Genomic DNA, 18,062 nt, shown 5'->3' with positions numbered 1-18,062 from the left:
GCTTGCAGCCCAGTTCATTACAGAGCTATTCCATGCTACTGGGGCCTCTCTTAGGGCTGTCTTTGACCAGAGCCACTTGCCCTCATGGAGCCAAGCTAATGATCTGCCCCTCTCATTCTCTTCATGTTTTCTGAAATCACCCTCCTTTGTGATCCCATTCTCCATTATCTAGGAATAGATCTGAAACTAAAGGGCTGCAGTTTAGGTTGGGATACCCTTCTCCTTGGGCTCACATGAGTCCTTGAGCTAGAGCAAACCATACAGATGGGCAGGGAGATAAATCACAGCAGTGGAGAGGAGCAAGTTCTATGGGAGCTGAGATGCTCCAGAGTTATACCCCTGGATGGAGACCCTGGGGCTGCTGGTGGCCTCATTGATGAGGATGCTGCACAGCATCTCCTATTTGTATCCAGCAGGCATCAAATATCCCAGTGCAGGCTTTTGTTATGGCTCCAGGCTGCTCATTCCTGCGGGGTCCTGTCTCAGAGCCCATCTCTTCCGTCTCACTCGGACAGCTGTTTACATTTCTGTTTGTGTGAATAATCTCAAATATGAAGGCTTGGCTTTGCTTTTCACCCCATTAGATAATATTAATTACTGTAGGGAGCCAAGTAGCTTGGAAAAAGAGGGGGAGAATAAAACCACTCTGGAGAAGTTGCAGGCCTTACTGCCTGCATCTTTTAAAGGGCCATCTGCATCTCCTCCAAACTGTAAAGACAAGCAAGAGCAGCAGTAGCACATATTTGTTCAGTAGACATCATGGCAACAGTTCTGCTCCCATCCCAGCCAAGAGCTAGCATCAAAACTGTAAGGCTTGCTATTCCTCAAGGCCCCGTCTTCATTGGGAATGTGGTTTGGATGCATGGGAGGACATGATCTATGGAAGGAGTCTCATGGATTTGGGGGTCAAACACCAGCTCTGCTGTCTGCCTTCTACCTCAGCATCCATCTCACCTTGTGGCTTCCCCTTTAGAGCTGCTGCATGCCTTCTCCTTGCAGGTTTTCCAACAGTATTACAGGTTGGGTGGCCATTGGAAAGATGCTTGACTCAAGGAAACAAGCAGCATCCTCTGGTGGGCAGGGATACACACAGAAATGAGGTTTCTAATCCTTACCTGCTGCCCCATATCCACAGATTCCCCTTTGTGCATCTTGCATGGGGGATTTAGGTACCATTCCTTATAGTAACATCGCCTCTCTACACATCTGGGCACAAATGCTTGTTAGGCATAATAAGGAAAGCCTGAAATCCATTTTAACACGCTCAGGGAGGCAGGCTGTTTAAGAACAATAATAAATAACAATAAGTTGATTAATAATTCATCTATTCCAAGCAAACATCTCCAGGCAGACATTCCTGCCTATCGCCTCTCTGATACTAAACAGGGCCACTAAGGCCTGGCTCTGATTTGTCATTTGGATACCAGCCAGCAAAGCTTCCCAGTGGATGATGCTGATTTACAGCCCAGCAATGTTTGCTGCTATATTTATGCTGGGTTTTTGTTTGGGTTTGTTTTTTTTTAGTGAATTACCTTTCAGGGACCTCATCAGTTCTGAAATATAGGAAGGAAGCAGCAGCAATTGAAGGAAACCTAAAGTGAAATTCAGTCACAAATCTCATATATTGATTCCCGTTCCATCCCTTTACTTCCCCAGCACTTGCCTTAGGAAGTTGCGCCTATTCCTGGCATGCTGATATTGTATTGCTATAAATGTCAGACATCTGAAGAACAATACTATCTATTAGCATGTTAAAGAGTATTATTGTCTGCAAGCTACTAGGTTTAAAGGCAGCATTGTGCTTGGCAAATTACTGTCTGCAGCTCTTCTAGTACCTGGCTCCGAGCTGATGGCACATGGTATGGAGACAGAGGCTCTCATCCAGCCGAAAACACAGTGCTCGACAAAAGGAGAAGGTTAGGTAGGAAATGTCTCACCTTACATGGTACAAATGTCTTCAATGCACTTCTGTTATTTTTTTACTTACTACTAACTGCCTCTTTGAAAGTAACCTCAGCTTCTAGATCTTTCCTTCTATTCCTACACTGAAATGATACTAAAATGAGAGAGAACTTTCTAAACATAACCTAAACCATCTGCTGTGCAGAGAGAGCTCTGCTCCCAGGAAGGAGTCAGTCTGACCCATCCAAACATCTGGCCATTGACCGGAGGGGAACGGTGCTCTCACACCCCAGATGTGTTCTGTCTGATTCCAGCTGCTTCCCCAGCAGTAACTTGTAGCTGGTTTCCGTCCCTGTGTTGCTGTTATGCTCCAGAGAGCATGGAAAGGGGCTTTGCCTTTGAATTTGGGTTGAAATGGCATCTTGGCATGCTCTGGAGTGCCGTGTATAAATAGAACTCAACTCCTACAGCCCTGCTGTGACCCATTAAGCTCAAAGTATATATTAAAGAAGTGTAAGTCATCCTTTGTCTTGCAGAGTGGAGACTCCATTTCTCTACCCCAGTAACTCCACAAGACCTCAGCTCCAGGGACATCTCTGCCCTTGGGCCACCCAACTCTCCCTGTCCCTTCCTTTACCTCCATTCCTTCCCAACTCCCATCTACTTCTTCCCACTCAACCCATTTTACAAAGGGAGTTGCATCTGTGGGTGTTGTGCCCACACTTTAGGCTTGAAAATTGACTGGAGGATGCATGATTTGAAGGTAAAATCCTTGCAAAATGTGACAGTGAGCACGCAGCATCCAGTGTTGCCAGCTGGATGTCTTGGATGGGAGAAATCATAGGGTTTGCTGCCAAATCAGGCCCTGCTCCTGTGGGAAACAACCGTGGGGAAGGATATATAGCTGGGTACAAAACTATCACAGAATCATAGGATGGTTTGGGTTGGAAGGGACCTTAAAGCTCATCCAGTTCCAACCCCTGCCACGGGCAGGGACACCTTCCACTAGAGCAGCTTGCTCCAAGCCCCGTCCAACCTGGCCTTGATGCTTATATGCAGTGATTTACCCCCAAAATCATGGCAGCGCAGACACCCCATGGAGCTGCACTGGTCCCTCTCTGCACCTCACAGCACAGCACGTGAATTTGGGCAGTCTCAACACAGGCTGTGAAGCCTGTGCCCATGAACATCTGGATTAGAGATGAGCACAAACCCCAGCACTTCTGCAATGGGCTCTGATGCAGAGGAACCGGACCAGCCTTGTGGCAGGGACCTGGGAGAAGCCAACAGAGAGCAGGTGGTTAAAACCCACATGAACAACCCCATTAAGAAGTGCTGCAGATTAGACCAAACAACAGCTCATCAGCATGCACTCCAAAGGCCACACACTGCAAAGGGAAGAGAACAGAGGAGCAAGGAGGAGGAGAGATGAAAAGAAAGCAGAGATGGGAATTAGGTTTAATAGTATTGTTTCCTAATTACAGCATGGCACTGGCAGCAGATGCTTTGATGTTCGCAGTTCAGCAAACGATGTGCTGAAAACGTGGGGAGCAAACTGCTTAATAGGAGAGAGATGGAGCACAGGGTGAGGCATCTGACACGGGGCTCCTGTCACCCCATGTGAGCTATTGGTGCTGCCAAGCATCCTGGTGGTGCTTCTTTTGAGGCTGTAAAATGCAATTTAAGGGCTTTCAGACCTTGGTCAGGAGGTGTGTTAGTGAGGTTTGCAGGGAGGAGGTGGCATCTTCCTCAGATTAACTCATATATAGGGTTGGGGACAGCACATGTGTCACCTGGAGTGCAGAAACAAGTCCCTCCAGGAGCTCCATGCACTGGGAATTGAACATCTCATCATTTCAGATCCATCCGCCCAGCACAGTGGGAACCTGTTGCTTTTCTCATTACATCCTGAAACCTTTATGAAGGGAATTCAGTATCGCTATCACAATATGAGAAACCAGAATGACTTATTGCACAGCCCAGCTGGGACTGTGGGGTGGAACCTTGAGCCTGCCCCTCGCTCTAACTGCTGCCCCACAGCAAACTGGGCAAGGATGGGCTTGTATAGGGCTGCTCTGGACCCTCCCCAGCATGCAGCAAGGCTCAGAGACAGGGGCCCATGTATAGGAAGAAGACTTCAACCCCCGGAAAAGCTTCCCTCTGGAAGCCCCCTGCACTCACTGGAGCTGCACACAGAACCCTGCAGGATGAGGAACACTAATGCACGTCTTGGTCCCAGTCCAAACTAAACGCCAGCTATAATAACCCTCGTGGGAAAGGCAAACAGAGGACCCCTTTGTTAGGCACAATTCGGCACGTTACGCTTCATTTGGGCCAACAGCACTTCCAGCACGAGGCTCAGGCACCATCTGCTTGATGCGGGCAAGGTGGGACGAGGCCAGGAACCGGAGGAAAAGGGGAATCTCGGGACAGGGAGCTTCGGATGATGCCTCTTGTGTCAGCCCCCAAACAGCTTGGAAGAGGAGAGACTGGCAGGTAGGTTGAGCCCATTGTGGTGCCTGCTGGAGGTAATGGTTTCTAATGGGGCAGGAAGCAGTGGTGGTGTCTCCTGCCCCATTCGCCTTTCGTGCATGTGTATGAAGAGGTTCCTGCTTCAGGATCCCCAGTCTCTGGCCGATTCCTGTTTGGTTCCCTTCAAAAATAGAGGTAGAGGAACAAGAGCATTGGAGGAACCCTGTGAATCTCTGCTAAGCTTATTTGTGGAAGCTTCTTTACCAGTGTAAATGCAATGAAATGACTCTGGGGAGGGTTTGCCCTGACCTGAAGGGGACGGGACAAATTGGATCCCCTACCCATGCCCCGGTACAGACTGGCCCACGTTTCAGTATAAACTGGATCTCCTGGCCTCTTCCCAGCACAGACTGGAACCCATCTGACCCCCTCCCAGCACAGACTGGGCCCCATCCCAGTACAAAGCATCAGCTGCACCCCAAAGCCCCTAAGCCTGCAGACCTCAAGCTGATGTTTGGTTCAGTGTTAAGGAGCCCTATGAGGAGCAAGGAGTTGGATGATCCTTATGGATCACTTCCAGCTCAAGATCTATGATTCTATGGTGACCTGCAAGCTCCTGCAACAGCTCCAGCAACAGTCAATGGATGCAACAGAGACTTGTGCCCCATGTCCTGCACCCAGCAGTGCTGTTGATGAGTGGAGTGGCCTCAGCTGGGGCCTCATCAATGTAATGGGAAAGGGCTGTGTTGGCTGGGAGGGGTCTCAGGGAGATCCTTTAGTCACAGGCTCAGGCTGCTCTTTGTCTCGAGGTACGTGCCATGTGAAGGATGTCCTCGCTGTTCCAGCTCCAGGTAGGGCTTTGGGACCGGGGTGAAATGAGCTCAGTGTGGTGCAGGGAATGGTTGTGGTTAGGGGTGTGTGATGCAGGGGCTGCTGTCTCCAGCCAAGGGGGTGTGATAACAGGTCTGCTTTGCTTTGGTTGTGATGGGCCTGCAGCTCAAGCTTCTATGAAGTTAATATTGCCCCTTCCTTCATGGGTGAGGCTTCTGGTGTTAGCAAAGTGGAAACCCAAGTTTAAATCCCATAGGGAAAAGCAGCAAGAGGGTTGTTTTTCTGACTGCTTAATTATGATGTGCCGTGATTTGGCAAGGCAATGTTCCCCCCCCCCATTTATGAGGGCCAAGGGAGTGCAGTGCTGCAGAGGAAGAGTTGTTTGCAGCCAGGATGCCACTGTTGTTGCTGGCAATCGCTGCTGATGTGGGGGTCCTGCTTCTCCCCTCTGGTAGCAGAGAGAGGCTTCTGCAGCAGGCAGGGAGCTCAGAGTAGAGACATGCTGCTGTCTTCATTGGCCTGTGTGAAAACTGTGTTGGCTCCTGGTGTTTAGATTGCTAAATCATGTTGTTTGATGCTGAAGTTGTGGCTCAAAGAGAATGTGATGTTTATATTGGTTTATAGGGTAAGAAAAAGCAGGGGAGGGAAGAGTTACTGCTATTTTCTAGTAGATGTGGCTGCATGTGGGTCCGTATTGGATGAAGACGGCAGGGAAGCTGCAAGAAGCCATAGGAAATCCGTAGTGCAGGGCTGTGAATGGTGCACATGAGGATCAGGGTTTAGGCCCCGAAACTGCAGTGATTTGAGCAGTGTTTGGTGTTGCGCTGAATGGCTCCGGGGAAGGAGCTGTGCTTCCTTGACGCTTGTAAAATGCTCCGTTAGCCTGGAAAGGGAGCGTTAGAGATGTGCAACTAATTAATTACCAATTAGTGGATTGTTCACAGGATACAGCCAGAGGCAAAGCAGTGCCTGCAGAGACCGTGGGACTGCTGTAATCTGTGCGGGGTCTGCATGGTGGGTGCTGCCTGAAGCAGCAGAAGGTGCAGCAATAGGAAATACCTGTGTGTGGAGGGGGAAAAAAAAGGTGTATTGGGAGATGTAAGGGAGACCAGATGGTGCTGGGAACAAGGGGATGACACAGTGCCCTTGAGGAGGGTGACAGCAGTGAGAAATGGGATGAAAGCTTTTATCATGAGCATTCTGAATCCTCCAGCAAGGAGCAGACTTCCCAAGGGGAGCATTAAACAGAGCTGCAACAGGGGAAGAAGTGGGGGTTCTTTAGGGGAGAACTAAAGCTATATGTGATGATTAGAGGTGAATTGCCACCAGCTGAGTTAAGCTGGAGGTGGGGTTTAACATGTGTTCCCGAGCCATCAAGCATTAGGTTCAATCAATACCCAATTGGTGATGAAGATGCAAATTGAGGCATTCCCAAACTTCTTTCCCCTTGGCTCTGATGGCTGTGGGGCTGCCCCATGGTAGGGGCTGAGCAATGTTTTCCCACTGGTTGTTTTAAACCCCTGTGGCTCCTGGCCTGGCTGGTGATGGAGGAGATGGGCAGAGTCCCAGGCACCAGCTGAGGTGGCCGCTGTTTGACAGAAATCACCTTCCAGATGGGCTTTTGGCTGTGGTTTAACCCCATCAGTGCTGAAAGCTTGTACCAGTGAAAGCTCCTGCTTTGCAAGCTGTTTGGTTGCCCTCTGAGGATAGCGGATGCTTGGGTCTTCAGTGTCTGAAACAGCAGTCAGAGGTGTTGTATCAATGCAGAAAGGGTTAATGCTCCTGGGCTGAGGTTGAGACCAGAGCTGCTAATCTCAGCCTAAACTAGGAGATATTCCTGTCGGGAGCAGAGCTTCTTCAGTGTCTATGTGGGAAAGTGATAAGGGGAGGCCTCTGCCCATCCAGCTAATGATCTGCAGTAATGAGGACTTGGCCTCAGTCTGCTCCTTGGGCTCAGAACTAAGGCAGGAATTAAAGCAGCAGGGCTGGAGCAGCTCTCATGGGTGGATGGTCCTGGCTCATGGGTACTGCATGCTGATGGTGCTGAGCCCCAGCCATACCTGCTTGTGGGCTTGTCCTGCTGTGGTTTGCTGTGTAGCAGTTCAGTTTGCTGCTTTTCCAGTGAGGATCTTAAGCTGTGGTGTAAATCTCGGGAAGAGAGACCTAGGAGACAGGAGGAATGTGTCCCTACAGTGATGTAGGGATGTCCTGTGAGGCAGCATCAGCTCAGCCTGGTGGTGGTGGCAGCTTCTGATTGCTGCAATGTCTCTGGCAGAATTCACGTTGGTTGGTTTTGCATTTGCTTCTGGTTCTATCTTGGTGGATAATAACAAAGGGTATGCAGGGGTCCTGCCTGTTCCTCCTGCATCCGTGGGTTAAAGCGCTGACCTGTGTGATGCCTGGAGCACGTTGAAGCCCTGTTAATGTGCTCAATGAGCTTTAGAGAATCAAGCTTCAGTCTAAACGTGGGATTGATCAGGATGTCTTGTTTGGTTGATTCATGGGTGAAGCTTAGAGAAGAGCCACCTGTGTTGTCCTGCTGGGGTCTCAGTGCTGTGTGTGTGCAGGAGAGTATCTGTATGGGTGATCTCTGTAGGCAGATCTGTATGGGTGATCTCTGTAGGCAGATCTGTATGGGTGATCTCTGTAGGCAGATCTGTATGGGTGATCTCTGTAGGCAGATCTGTATGGGTGATCTCTACCTCTCTTCATAGGTAGCTGCCCGTTGATGTTCAGTTTTCTTTTGGCACATCACACGCATCTCTTAGGGCATGTTGCCTCTCCTCCTGTGTGATCAGGGAGGACAGCGCCCGAATCTGGGGAGCAGTAAATACCCCGAGGGGGCAGGACCAGAATCCATGGTGATGACAGCAGGCGATGCTCTTTAGGCACCCACCTTCTCCCTTAGCAAGCTACCGAGGGGTTCCTCCACCGTGCAAACCGCATGCAGCGGATGAGCCGCTCGAGGGTTTTCTCTGTGTGCTTTTACCCTGTGCACTGGAGATGGCAGCAGAGCGCTGCTCCCGTGTCTCTCAGGTGTTTAAATGTGCTTTTCCTCCCTTTGTGTCTGAGCCTGGTCGGAAGCTGGAGTATTTACGGCTTTATAAAGTGCTTGATGCGCTGGTCAAAATACGGATTGGCTTTTACGTCTTAACCGTTCATCAAGCTGCGTTTCCATCGATTTCCCTGGGATTGATGTTCTGAAATTCCCAGTCGAAGAGCAGAGCTGAAGGCAGCTGTTAAATCATTACCTACCGTACAACACAAGCCCTGCAGCTCCATCCTTTGGACGCTGTTCTGAGCTGGTGTTTGATTAAAGCAGGTTTCTCTCCACCTTTGGCTGTGCTGCTTTGGGAATGGGAAGCTGCTGGGTGACTTCCCATGTTGGGTTTGCTTGTTTAAGTGTCTCTCACACTAAATTGTAGCTGTAACGGAGATGTGCAGCCTTTGTTTTTAATCCTGTGTTTCTCGGTTGGGTTGGTGGGAGCTCACAGCGGATGCTCGAGTGAAAATCTGGTCCCTAATGGTGCCAGTGAAGGGCAGGAACAAAGGTGTCGGGTGTGGGATGCCCTCAAGGATGTGCATGATCTGCCTGAAGGTTGTCCAACTCAATAGTGTGTGCAAGTCCAATCTTATCCTGCTTGGCTCATTAGGTTCCCAGAGTGCTCATAGCTTTCTAGAGTTGGGGAGATGCAGTGAACTGCAGATGGATGCACAGATTTACTCTAAGGCCTTGCAACCAAAGCTGTGCAGGATGTGGTCTCTGTGTGACTTGCCCTGCCTCAGTTCAGAGGTATAAATACATGTGTTCAAGTAGCCAAATACCATGGGAGGATGGCTGCAAATGTACCTGTTCTCACAAGGTTTCTCCAAACACCTTTTTGGTCCAGCTTTTGAGGTTGTGCTGCAGTGAATGACCAAGGCTTTCCCTGTAAGCACCTAGACATTTGAGGCAAGGCATCCAATGCAATGCATTGATTGCAGTGGTACATCACCTAGAAGGTGAGGAACTTGGCTCAGGGAGCCCAAGGCTCAGTGGAGCAGTGTCTATCATCTCCTGTACAGATGTATTTAACTCACTTCTAGGTAGTGCCGTGAATTAGACTCCTAAATCGGTGACCTGGGGGAGCCTCACAGCCTAACATTATTGATCTCCTACCATAGTGCACTCACTGCTGGGTGAAGAGAAGACTATTTCTGGTTAAAAACAAACTTTAACTTAAACCCAAGAGCCTGTCCAATAAAAGATGTCTTTGTAACCTGAAATGACAAAAGTAAATGATAAAAAAATCAAGTCATCTTTGTGGTGCAGCTTTCATTTTTGGCTTGAAGGTTCTAGTGTTTTATGGGACTTATTTGTAGAGGGACAAGAATAACTTCTTGGTTCGGTTCTTGGCTAAAGAAGAGCTTGTTTTGATTTGTGTTTTTCTAACAATTTTTTAAATAGCTTTTGGCTGGAATTTGTATTTGGAATCCAATCCCCTTACACACAGGGGCTTTTTTAATTGTTTTGATGAAAAATAGCATTGACTGGAAGAATGTTGTCCTAAGCTGCAGAACGTGTATCGCAGCTGACAATCTGTGCACTGCTTCGAAGTGCTCTGATGAGGTAACTAAGGAGAATGAATTGATGTTGGTAGTCCTGAACGCTGATGGCGATCTGTGCTTCCAAAGTGTGGGGGGGAAGTATTGGGTGCTGCTGTATCTCCCTTGAGGTGCACCACAAGAGGGCAACCCGAGGCCACAAATCACTGCTCATGCCCGGAGAAGCTGGTAGGATAGAGCATCAGGAAAGGATGGCACGCTGGAAAACATAGCAATCGTCGCGCTGGTGCGGAGCAGGGGTGCTGTGGCAGTGTGTTCTGTGGGTGTCTGCGCGGCTGCCTGCAGCAGCGCTAATTGCAAGTGGCTTTCTCAATGGGGAGCATCTTGTTGGTACCTGTTAAATTGCCATCGGGTGCTCCTCTGGTCCTGTGGACCAAGGCAGAGGTTGCTGCCATCAGTCTAGGTTAGTACTATGGGACTCTGCCCTGTTAAGTCTGTCAACATCTAAAGCAGCTGAAATTAAAGGTGTGAAGTGCATTTACCAGCAGAGCTTACCCTGGTGCTGTTGCTGCAGGGCTTAAAGGAGGCTTGAGGTTTCTCTGCAGCCAAGATGCTTTACCCTATCCCCTACAGAAGCTATGAAGGCTTCAGTCCATAGGCCCAAGATAGAGATATGGGGCCCCTGGCCAGCCTGCAGCCCCCCTTGCCCAAATAGCAATGGAAAATGCAATTAGGTGTTTAGCAGAATCCAAACTTGGGGATATGATGGAGCATCCCTGGCTGTTTGATGCTGTGCGAGCCAGACGCTGTACCCTGCTGTCCTGGTGGCAACTGCTGCTTCACTGTGCCATCCTCTTGCACTTGGAGAGGAGGGGATGCAACACAAATGGAGCAGGATATTGAGCTGAAATTGAGAATCAAGAAATAATTCTCAGGTTATCAATAGTAACATGAGTGGAAATGACCCTGTAGAAACAGGCTGGTTATAAACTCCTCTGACTTCACTCTGGAAATGGGTGGAGGAGGCTGAAAACGGTTGGATTTTCAATGGGAGATTGGGGAAAAGCTTGTGAAGGGATGGGCAATCCCTATGCAACAGCATTAGTCTTGCTGGGAATGGGATTCCCTACTGGGAGGCGAATGCAGACTGGCAGGCCTTGGTCACACCAGGCTGAGCCACGTTCATGACCTGACTCATAACAAGGGCTTGTTTAAACAGTAGCAGGAGCTCAGTGAAAACAGAGACAATCTCAATTCAGAAGTACGTAACGGCAGGAAAAACAACCCGTGATGAGTTGGAGAACTGACTCAGGCCAGTCCTGAAATAGACCTCGAAACGGGGCTTGTTGAAAACGCTTCCATCAGAACAGTTTCCTCATGGAGGTTTTGGCTTTTCTCCTCAAAGAAATCTTTCAAGAAAAGCATCTGCTCCTGTGGAAAAATCCATCTTTTTGGGGTTGGAAAAACAGAGCATGTGAAAGCTGACATCTTTCAGCCCAGCGATGCAGTGTGCCAGGTCCCAGGCAGACTCCACCTCCGTGTTGAGCTTCACTTCTCAGTTCTGTCATCCCCACTTGTCTCCATTGGAGTGGAACCCCCTTAACTATTAAATCAACCCCTCCCCATCTCCCTGCTTTTCTTAGGAACTGGCATGCACCCTGTTAAAGCTTCCCTTGGCTGTAAGAGCTGTAAGGTCAGCTTTGGAGCAGTATGTGGCAGCTCCACTGGGACATCAGATGCAATCCACACCCTGTCCCTTCGGACACAGGCTTCTGGGAAACCCATCTCCATCCCATGCTGATGTTTTGTGCATCATGGGAGGTGGCTGGGACGGGACAGCCAGGAAAGACAATTCATTCTACTGGGCTCGTTTGTGGCTTTACTGGGTTATTTTCCAGCAAATGGTTTGTTTTCAAGGTGTTTCTGTATCTCCTTGCTGCCTCCTTCCTCATTTCCTTGGTACCCAACTCCTGATGGAAATCTAACATAACAGATGGAGAAATTGCCTCTCCAGGTCCACGCAGCAGGGTCAGAGTTAGTTCTAGGACCTGTGTTTGAGTCTCCATCTCTCTTTCTCTTCAGAAAATACTCAAAGTGGGAAGGTGCAGAAGGGAACAGCACTGCTGGATAAGAGATCAGGGTTAGATGTGAGATCAGGTGCTGAAGAGGGCTCAGAAGAGACTTCACTGTTATGAGTAATAACCCTTCCAGTTACAGCATCTAGGACGAACATGGCGAAAGGGAAGAAGATCAGTTTGTGTTAGAAATGGAAGTAGTTTAAAGCACATAATGGTCTAAAACTGGTTAACAAGGCAGCTGTCCTTCATAGCAGGCCCTGTTGCCCCACCATTGAAAGCTAAGGCTGCTTCTAGAGGCAGGGTTGAGCTCCAGCAGTGCACTTGTGCTTGCTGTGTTTGGCAGTTCCTGTGTCTCCCAGGTTGTCTTCTATGCACAGCTTGAGCTGCAAAGCCATGGGCTATGGTGTGGTTTTGTTTTTAATGGTGGTTCTGCTCCTGCATCCAGCTGGGCCCAAGAAGAAGAAGCAGTCTTAAAGGTGTTGGAGGCCCAGAAGGCAGCCTGGGTGTCAGAGAAGTGCTGGTTGAAGGTTTGGCAGGTTTGAACTGCTTTTCTGCTGTGGTTCTCCCCATCTATACAAGTCCTGGAGACCTGTAGAGGAGGTGCTGATGGTTTTGAGTTCTCATTCCTGTTCTCACCATCATTTCTACCTGTTTTTTTTTTCCCCTCCCAATTATCAGTGTGAATAAATGATGCTCAGAGCCTTGGGTACCACAGTCTAATGTGAGGCATCCCTGCCTATGGCAGGGGGTTGGAACTGGATGATCTTAAGATCCTTTCCATCCCAAGCCATTCTATGGTTCTGTCTGATGATGCTGGGAGGTGCAGTGTAGGAGGTGCAACGTTCCTTGGACTTGCAGAGATGTTGAAAGGAAATAATCCTATAGCAGGCTAGTTGTAATGCAGAATAACCCAGGTCTGAAACGTTAATCCGATACAGAAGCGCTTCCATCCATTCTGTTAAATGTCGCCTTCAACACTTTTTCCAAGGCTGGAAAAGCCTACAGGGCACTTCCAAAACCAGGCACATTCACACTTAAGTGCCCAGGCTTGAGAATAGAGGGGGGGGGAAATACCTTAAATCCCAGTTTTTCGTGAGACCGCATCCCAGCGGCTGCAGTTGGCAGAGGGAGCGTCTCACGTTTGTGTCCCATCACCCGGAGAGCTGTGGTGAGGGAATTGCTTTAATTCCTAGCAGCCCTATGCAGGCAAAACCTCCATAGAAAGGGTGGTTTGTGTGTGTGTATGTGGTGCTTTGGGGCCTGGTTATTGTCATAAGATGGGCTCACTGCTGATGTGAGGGAGGGGCTGAGCTGAAAACCTGCCTGGGCGCGGGGATGGATGCATTTTCCCCATGTGAACTTGATGAAAGGAGTTCTCAGTCCATTTAAGAAAACAGAGAAGTGTGAGGAGCAGAGGCTTGGCCAGAGCTCGGGGTCCTGCTGGAGACTGGAGGCAACAGGCAAGCCTCAGTGGAGAGCAGTCTGTACAATAACAACCCATGTACAGCCAGGCTTGTGTTCCTGTAGAGCACGGGGTCTATTGAGCAGCCTTCCTCTGCCCATAGAGCGTTTTAAAGAGCAAATAGGAAAGAACTCTCTGCCCTAAGTGCTGGTGTCTTGTTTTCTGGTACCCTGGGCTATAAAGGTCTGTTAAAGCACAGGCACAGCGCTGCAGAGAGACACATGCATTGTTTTACGTTGAGGCTTCTGATGGAGAGCCCTCTGTCCACCTCCCCTCTGTCCCCGTGGGATGCTCCATGCTTGTTTGCAGGAGATAAGGTCTCATGCAGGCTCATGAGGATTTCCCTCTCCTCCCCCTGGTGTGGGTCTATATTATATCAAAGCCATTCAACCACTTGTATTTATGTGCTAAATTTCCCCATAGCTCTTGGGAGTAGGTGTGCCATTGGTAAAAGCAGCCTGTTCTCTTGCAAGTGGCCAAAGCACCCTCAAGAACCAGGGAACTATTGATTCTTCTCCCATGACCAGGGCTTTTGAGAAATGAAACTGGGACAGAAGGGATGACCTTAACAAACTGGTGATGTCCCAGTCGATTTTTATCTGCTTCTTGTGGCCTTAGAGCACTGATTCCCACACTCCAAGCAAGGCAATCCTGAGGCCAGGCTCTGTCGTGCTGGGGGCCATGCTCCCCTTGACAGCCTGCAGCATACAAAGGGCTGATGAGAAAGGGATTCAATGCAGCATATTGGTGTTTGTGTGTGGTGGTTGTATTAAAAGTACTTGCTGTCAGCCTAGCCATCATTTATAATTGGCTTTTATATTCCCTCCTGGCAACAGCAGCTCTTCCCAGGCTGCTGGTGGGGTGCTGGGTCCAGGAAGGCTGCTCTGTGCATGGGGGCTATGTGGAAATGATCAGAATTGGCTAAGGAAGGGTAATGTGGCCCCTGTCTGCCTCTAGGTTTGCCTGAGCATCCCACCAGGAGCATTTCCCTCTGCAGGCTCGCTGTCAAGCACTGGCAAAGGTCATCTCTGTTATGGCTGGGTGGCTTCTGGTGTGCTAGGGAAGTGCATCAGGTTTGGGGTAGGCAAGTTTGCAATCACTCGGTTATGGCTCAATAACCAAGTCACTGAGATCACTTGGTTATGCTGGGGAAGGTGGAGGGAGGCTGGGTTTGTTGCAGAGCTGCATGGCCATGCTCAGCAGAGTTGAATGCTCACCATAATGCCTTTAGGGCTGGACTTACCTTTTAAATGATGGTGTTCTTGGGCATCAGAGCTACATAAAAAGCAGCAAAATGTGTGGAGAGCAGGTGAGCTCAGAGCATATTTATACTAATACCGTACAGTGTGGATGGGTTGGAAGAACCTCCTCCAATTGCATTCTCAGGTGCTATGAGTATAGATCCCTTTGACTCACATGGTAGCACATGGGGTAAGTTTGCCCCTCGGAGGTGGCTTGGCTGAGTGGCCACCACTGATTTGTACAGCAAGATTTACATCGCTTAGCCTGGTTACACATCTTCTGTTTTGAGAAGATACTTCAGTTTTGGGGTATCTCAAGATACAAATCTCAAGTTCTGAGGTGCTGTAAAGAACCTTTATAGTCTTTTAATTTTACCCCTAATACTGGAGCATTTAAACTTGCAAGCACTTCAAAGTCAGACCAAGATTTCCTTGCCTTATTCCCCATAAGCATTTGAGATGTCGCTCTTGTCCGTGTATCCTAGACATGACCAGTCTCATCTGATTGAGTTTCTATGTTAGCAAATAGACTAATCTAATGACCTAATTTGTGAAGGAGGCCTGTTATTTATTAACTGTGATGTAAATTCTACCAGCATCAGAAGAAAGAACATTGGGTTTTCTGAGTTTCTGCTATATTTAAAGATCCAGATCTCTAGGGCAATTAATCATCTTTTCCTGACATATTGAATTCAATCATGTGTTATAGCAACAAAACTTCATATGGGCAGTTTATGATGCAACATTAACTTGTCAGCAAGAAGGACAATTCATGACTGTCTACTAGTAGCAAGTGGCAGGCTTTTGGACAACTGTCCTATAGTTTTGCAAGCATCAGCACATTTTGTTGGCATAGCCTATGTAGGCAGAGCATAATATACATTTTTGCTCATATATATATTAAAAAAAACAACAAAGAATATAATTCCCTGCCAGGAGTTTCCACTTATTTTCCATAACGAGAGCTGGAGGGTCTGTAAAAGCTGGCCTCGTAAAAAGAAATTGCATTGGGTGAATTTTTCCTTTACAAGGAAGGTGGAAGAAGTTGGAGTTTGTTTGGATGCGCAAGCCTTCCTAAGCCATAGTTTATCAGCTGTGTTACTGCAGTAAGGAAAGCTCTTACTTCCAGATGGGGTCTGCTTGAACAAAGCGATGGTGCTTGCAATCAAACCACACAATGATAACGGCGTGGACAAACTGAACATGGGAGCATTGGGAGCTATGGAACAAGCTGCAATGGCCTTGGCACAGCAGCAGCGTGGCTGTTTTCAGAGAGGGATTGAGATATCGGAGGAAAGAGGTGCAAAAGCTTTAAGGGATGCAAGGAGTGCGCTCTGCTGTTGTTTATAGTGGGGCTCTAAGGGGTCCTTGGGAGTGCAGGGAAGTGGTTTTGCTTTGGTGTTGTAGGGAAAATTGAAAGATAAACACAAAAGAAGGAATTACAACAGGAAGGCAAACAGATTAAAAGGAATCTTTATGGTCCCGTTCCAGGCAGATACACGCTGGAGCAAATCTGCCTGCCAAGGCCAGAGGAGAGGCGGTTGCAGGGATCTGACTATGAGCTAAGGCATGGACCTGGATGGGGATTTTTGGCAGGGTGGAGACCAGGATTTTGGCAGGATGGGGGAATACAACAGGCCATGTTCTTGGAGTGGTAAACCCTGTGCAGTTATTGCGCTTGGGTCTGGTTTGGGAGCAGGAGCGAGCGGAGCGAGTCAAAGCAATGGCCAGGTTGTTGGGGATGTGGTGGTTCACTGCAGTCAAAGACATGGTGGGGAGGGAGGTGAGGAGTTTTAACTGGAATAAAGCAGGGTTGAAGACTATACATGCAGGATGTAGGAGGTAAATCAGTGAAGTAGCTTAAAATTCCTTTGTGTTCATAAAGGCAGAAAGATGCTAAAGATTAAATGTTAATGGATGTGATTATGAACTGCTACTCTGCTTCTAAGTGGGTTTGGATTTGGCCTTTATGCCAAATGTAAGATGATGAACTAGGGAAATGGTGGGGGTAGTGCTGGCCTTCACCCAGACACGTAGACCAGGTTGAAGATGCTCAACCTCACAGTGTTCTCTTGTGATCTGGTGCGCAAAAGGCAATGCTAGAGAAGCCTTCTGTCAGTGGGCAGCATGGTTTCAAAACACAGCTGGAAGAGAGATCATAAATGCAGGGATGGGAGGCCCCACGATGTGGGTGCAGTCAGTGTCATGTGCACAGCGTGGCTCCAAGGTGCTCCTCCACCACTCCAAAGGTACCTTTGTGGCCCAGGAAGAGGCTGTGCTCTGCAGGACCACTTCTGCATGAATGGCTGTGGTTTGAAGGGGATATGTGGGCTGTGTGTATGGCATGTCCTAGCTGCTCCTCCCTGACCACAGATCATGCCCAGGGATCATAGCTGGCTTCATTCTTCTAGCTGGGAGCAGAGAGAGACTTAAACTACTTAAGTTTAAGCTGGATAAAAGAGGCTTCTATAGCAGCAACTTATGATGGAAAGCGTAAGTGACGTACCATTTAGAGATGGGAACATATGGCCCCCAGTATCTTCACATCCCTCCCAGAACACAGGCATTTTTGCCTTGTTTGTCTCAGCTCAGTTGATTGCTGTAATGTGTTAAAGACTGACTTATGAAAGACACAAATTATCCTGATCAAAGGAAACAGAGGGAGTATAATAAGAGACCAGCTCAGCTGAGCCGAGAGCTGCTCAGTGCCCTGGGACTCAAAGAGGAAAGACACAAAGTGGAAACTACATCAAACAAATAGGCATGCCTCCAAAATATATCACAAGGAAGAATCATTGTGAATGAGACCAAAGAGGCAGCGATCCTCTGCCCACTGCAGAGGGAACCTAATGCTGGAAGATGCCAGAACGCTTCATGACTTCAGCGTGTCCATCCAAACCGGTGTGATTGCAGTTTGCTATTTCAGCTAATGCTCTACAGGCACTGATGATGGAATGGGCTCATGCTGGAGGTACTTGGATAATTGGCAGGGATAAAATTCACCCTCAAGTACCCAGAATATGTTTTTGAGCACCAGTTTGTTCTTGGCTCCCTTTGAGGGCTCCTCAGGATGAATGAGGTTACATAGGACTGAAAGGGCAAACCTAGTACTTGACTTTAAGTAGTCTAGGGGGAGAAAAGAAACCAGGAACCACAGAGCAGAGTAGCATACCTTTGGTTTCTGGGATAAGGGAATGGCTTAGGATTGCCTAAGGGATAAGAAGGCTTTGTCAAAAATTATATCTGTTAAATCAAGCAAGTTTCCTTCAGAGACGAGCAAGGGTAAATGTTAAGTGATGGGTTTTCAGGGCAGTAATAACTCTTGAGTGTTTTGCTTTGTGCACTGGTAGTTTATTGTCTTGTGAAACCTGAAATGGATTAGGCTGCGTTTCTTTTCCTTTCCTGAGGTCTTACCTAAACAAGGCCTGATTCAAAACAGCCCATGCTGTATTCTTAAATGTAATTAAGTCAGATAAGACCACTTCCCACCCACAGGTTAGTATGGTGTCTGTTGTTGCTAGTTAGGTTTGT

General features: G+C 48.3%; 1 protein-coding gene across 1 annotated transcript in view; it reads right to left on the bottom strand.

The window, feature by feature from the left end:
* The window catches only part of MEGF9 (multiple EGF like domains 9), a 61,957-nt gene extending 60,806 nt beyond the window's left edge, over nucleotides 1–1,151 (bottom strand). Inside the window, exon 1 of the mRNA XM_061477118.1 lies at nucleotides 1,116–1,151. Within this exon, the coding sequence (XP_061333102.1) occupies nucleotides 1,116–1,151 (36 nt within the window). The remainder of the gene's footprint in view (nucleotides 1–1,115) is intronic.
* Between the last annotated feature and the right edge of the window lie 16,911 nt (nucleotides 1,152–18,062).

This window comes from Pezoporus flaviventris, unplaced genomic scaffold, assembly GCF_033815535.1.
Source record: "Pezoporus flaviventris isolate CSIRO_AGI_PZ_B2104156 unplaced genomic scaffold, CSIRO_AGI_Pfla_v1 ptg000097l, whole genome shotgun sequence".
NCBI lineage: Eukaryota > Metazoa > Chordata > Aves > Psittaciformes > Psittacidae > Pezoporus > Pezoporus flaviventris.
This window is presented reverse-complemented; position numbering and strand designations above follow the sequence as displayed.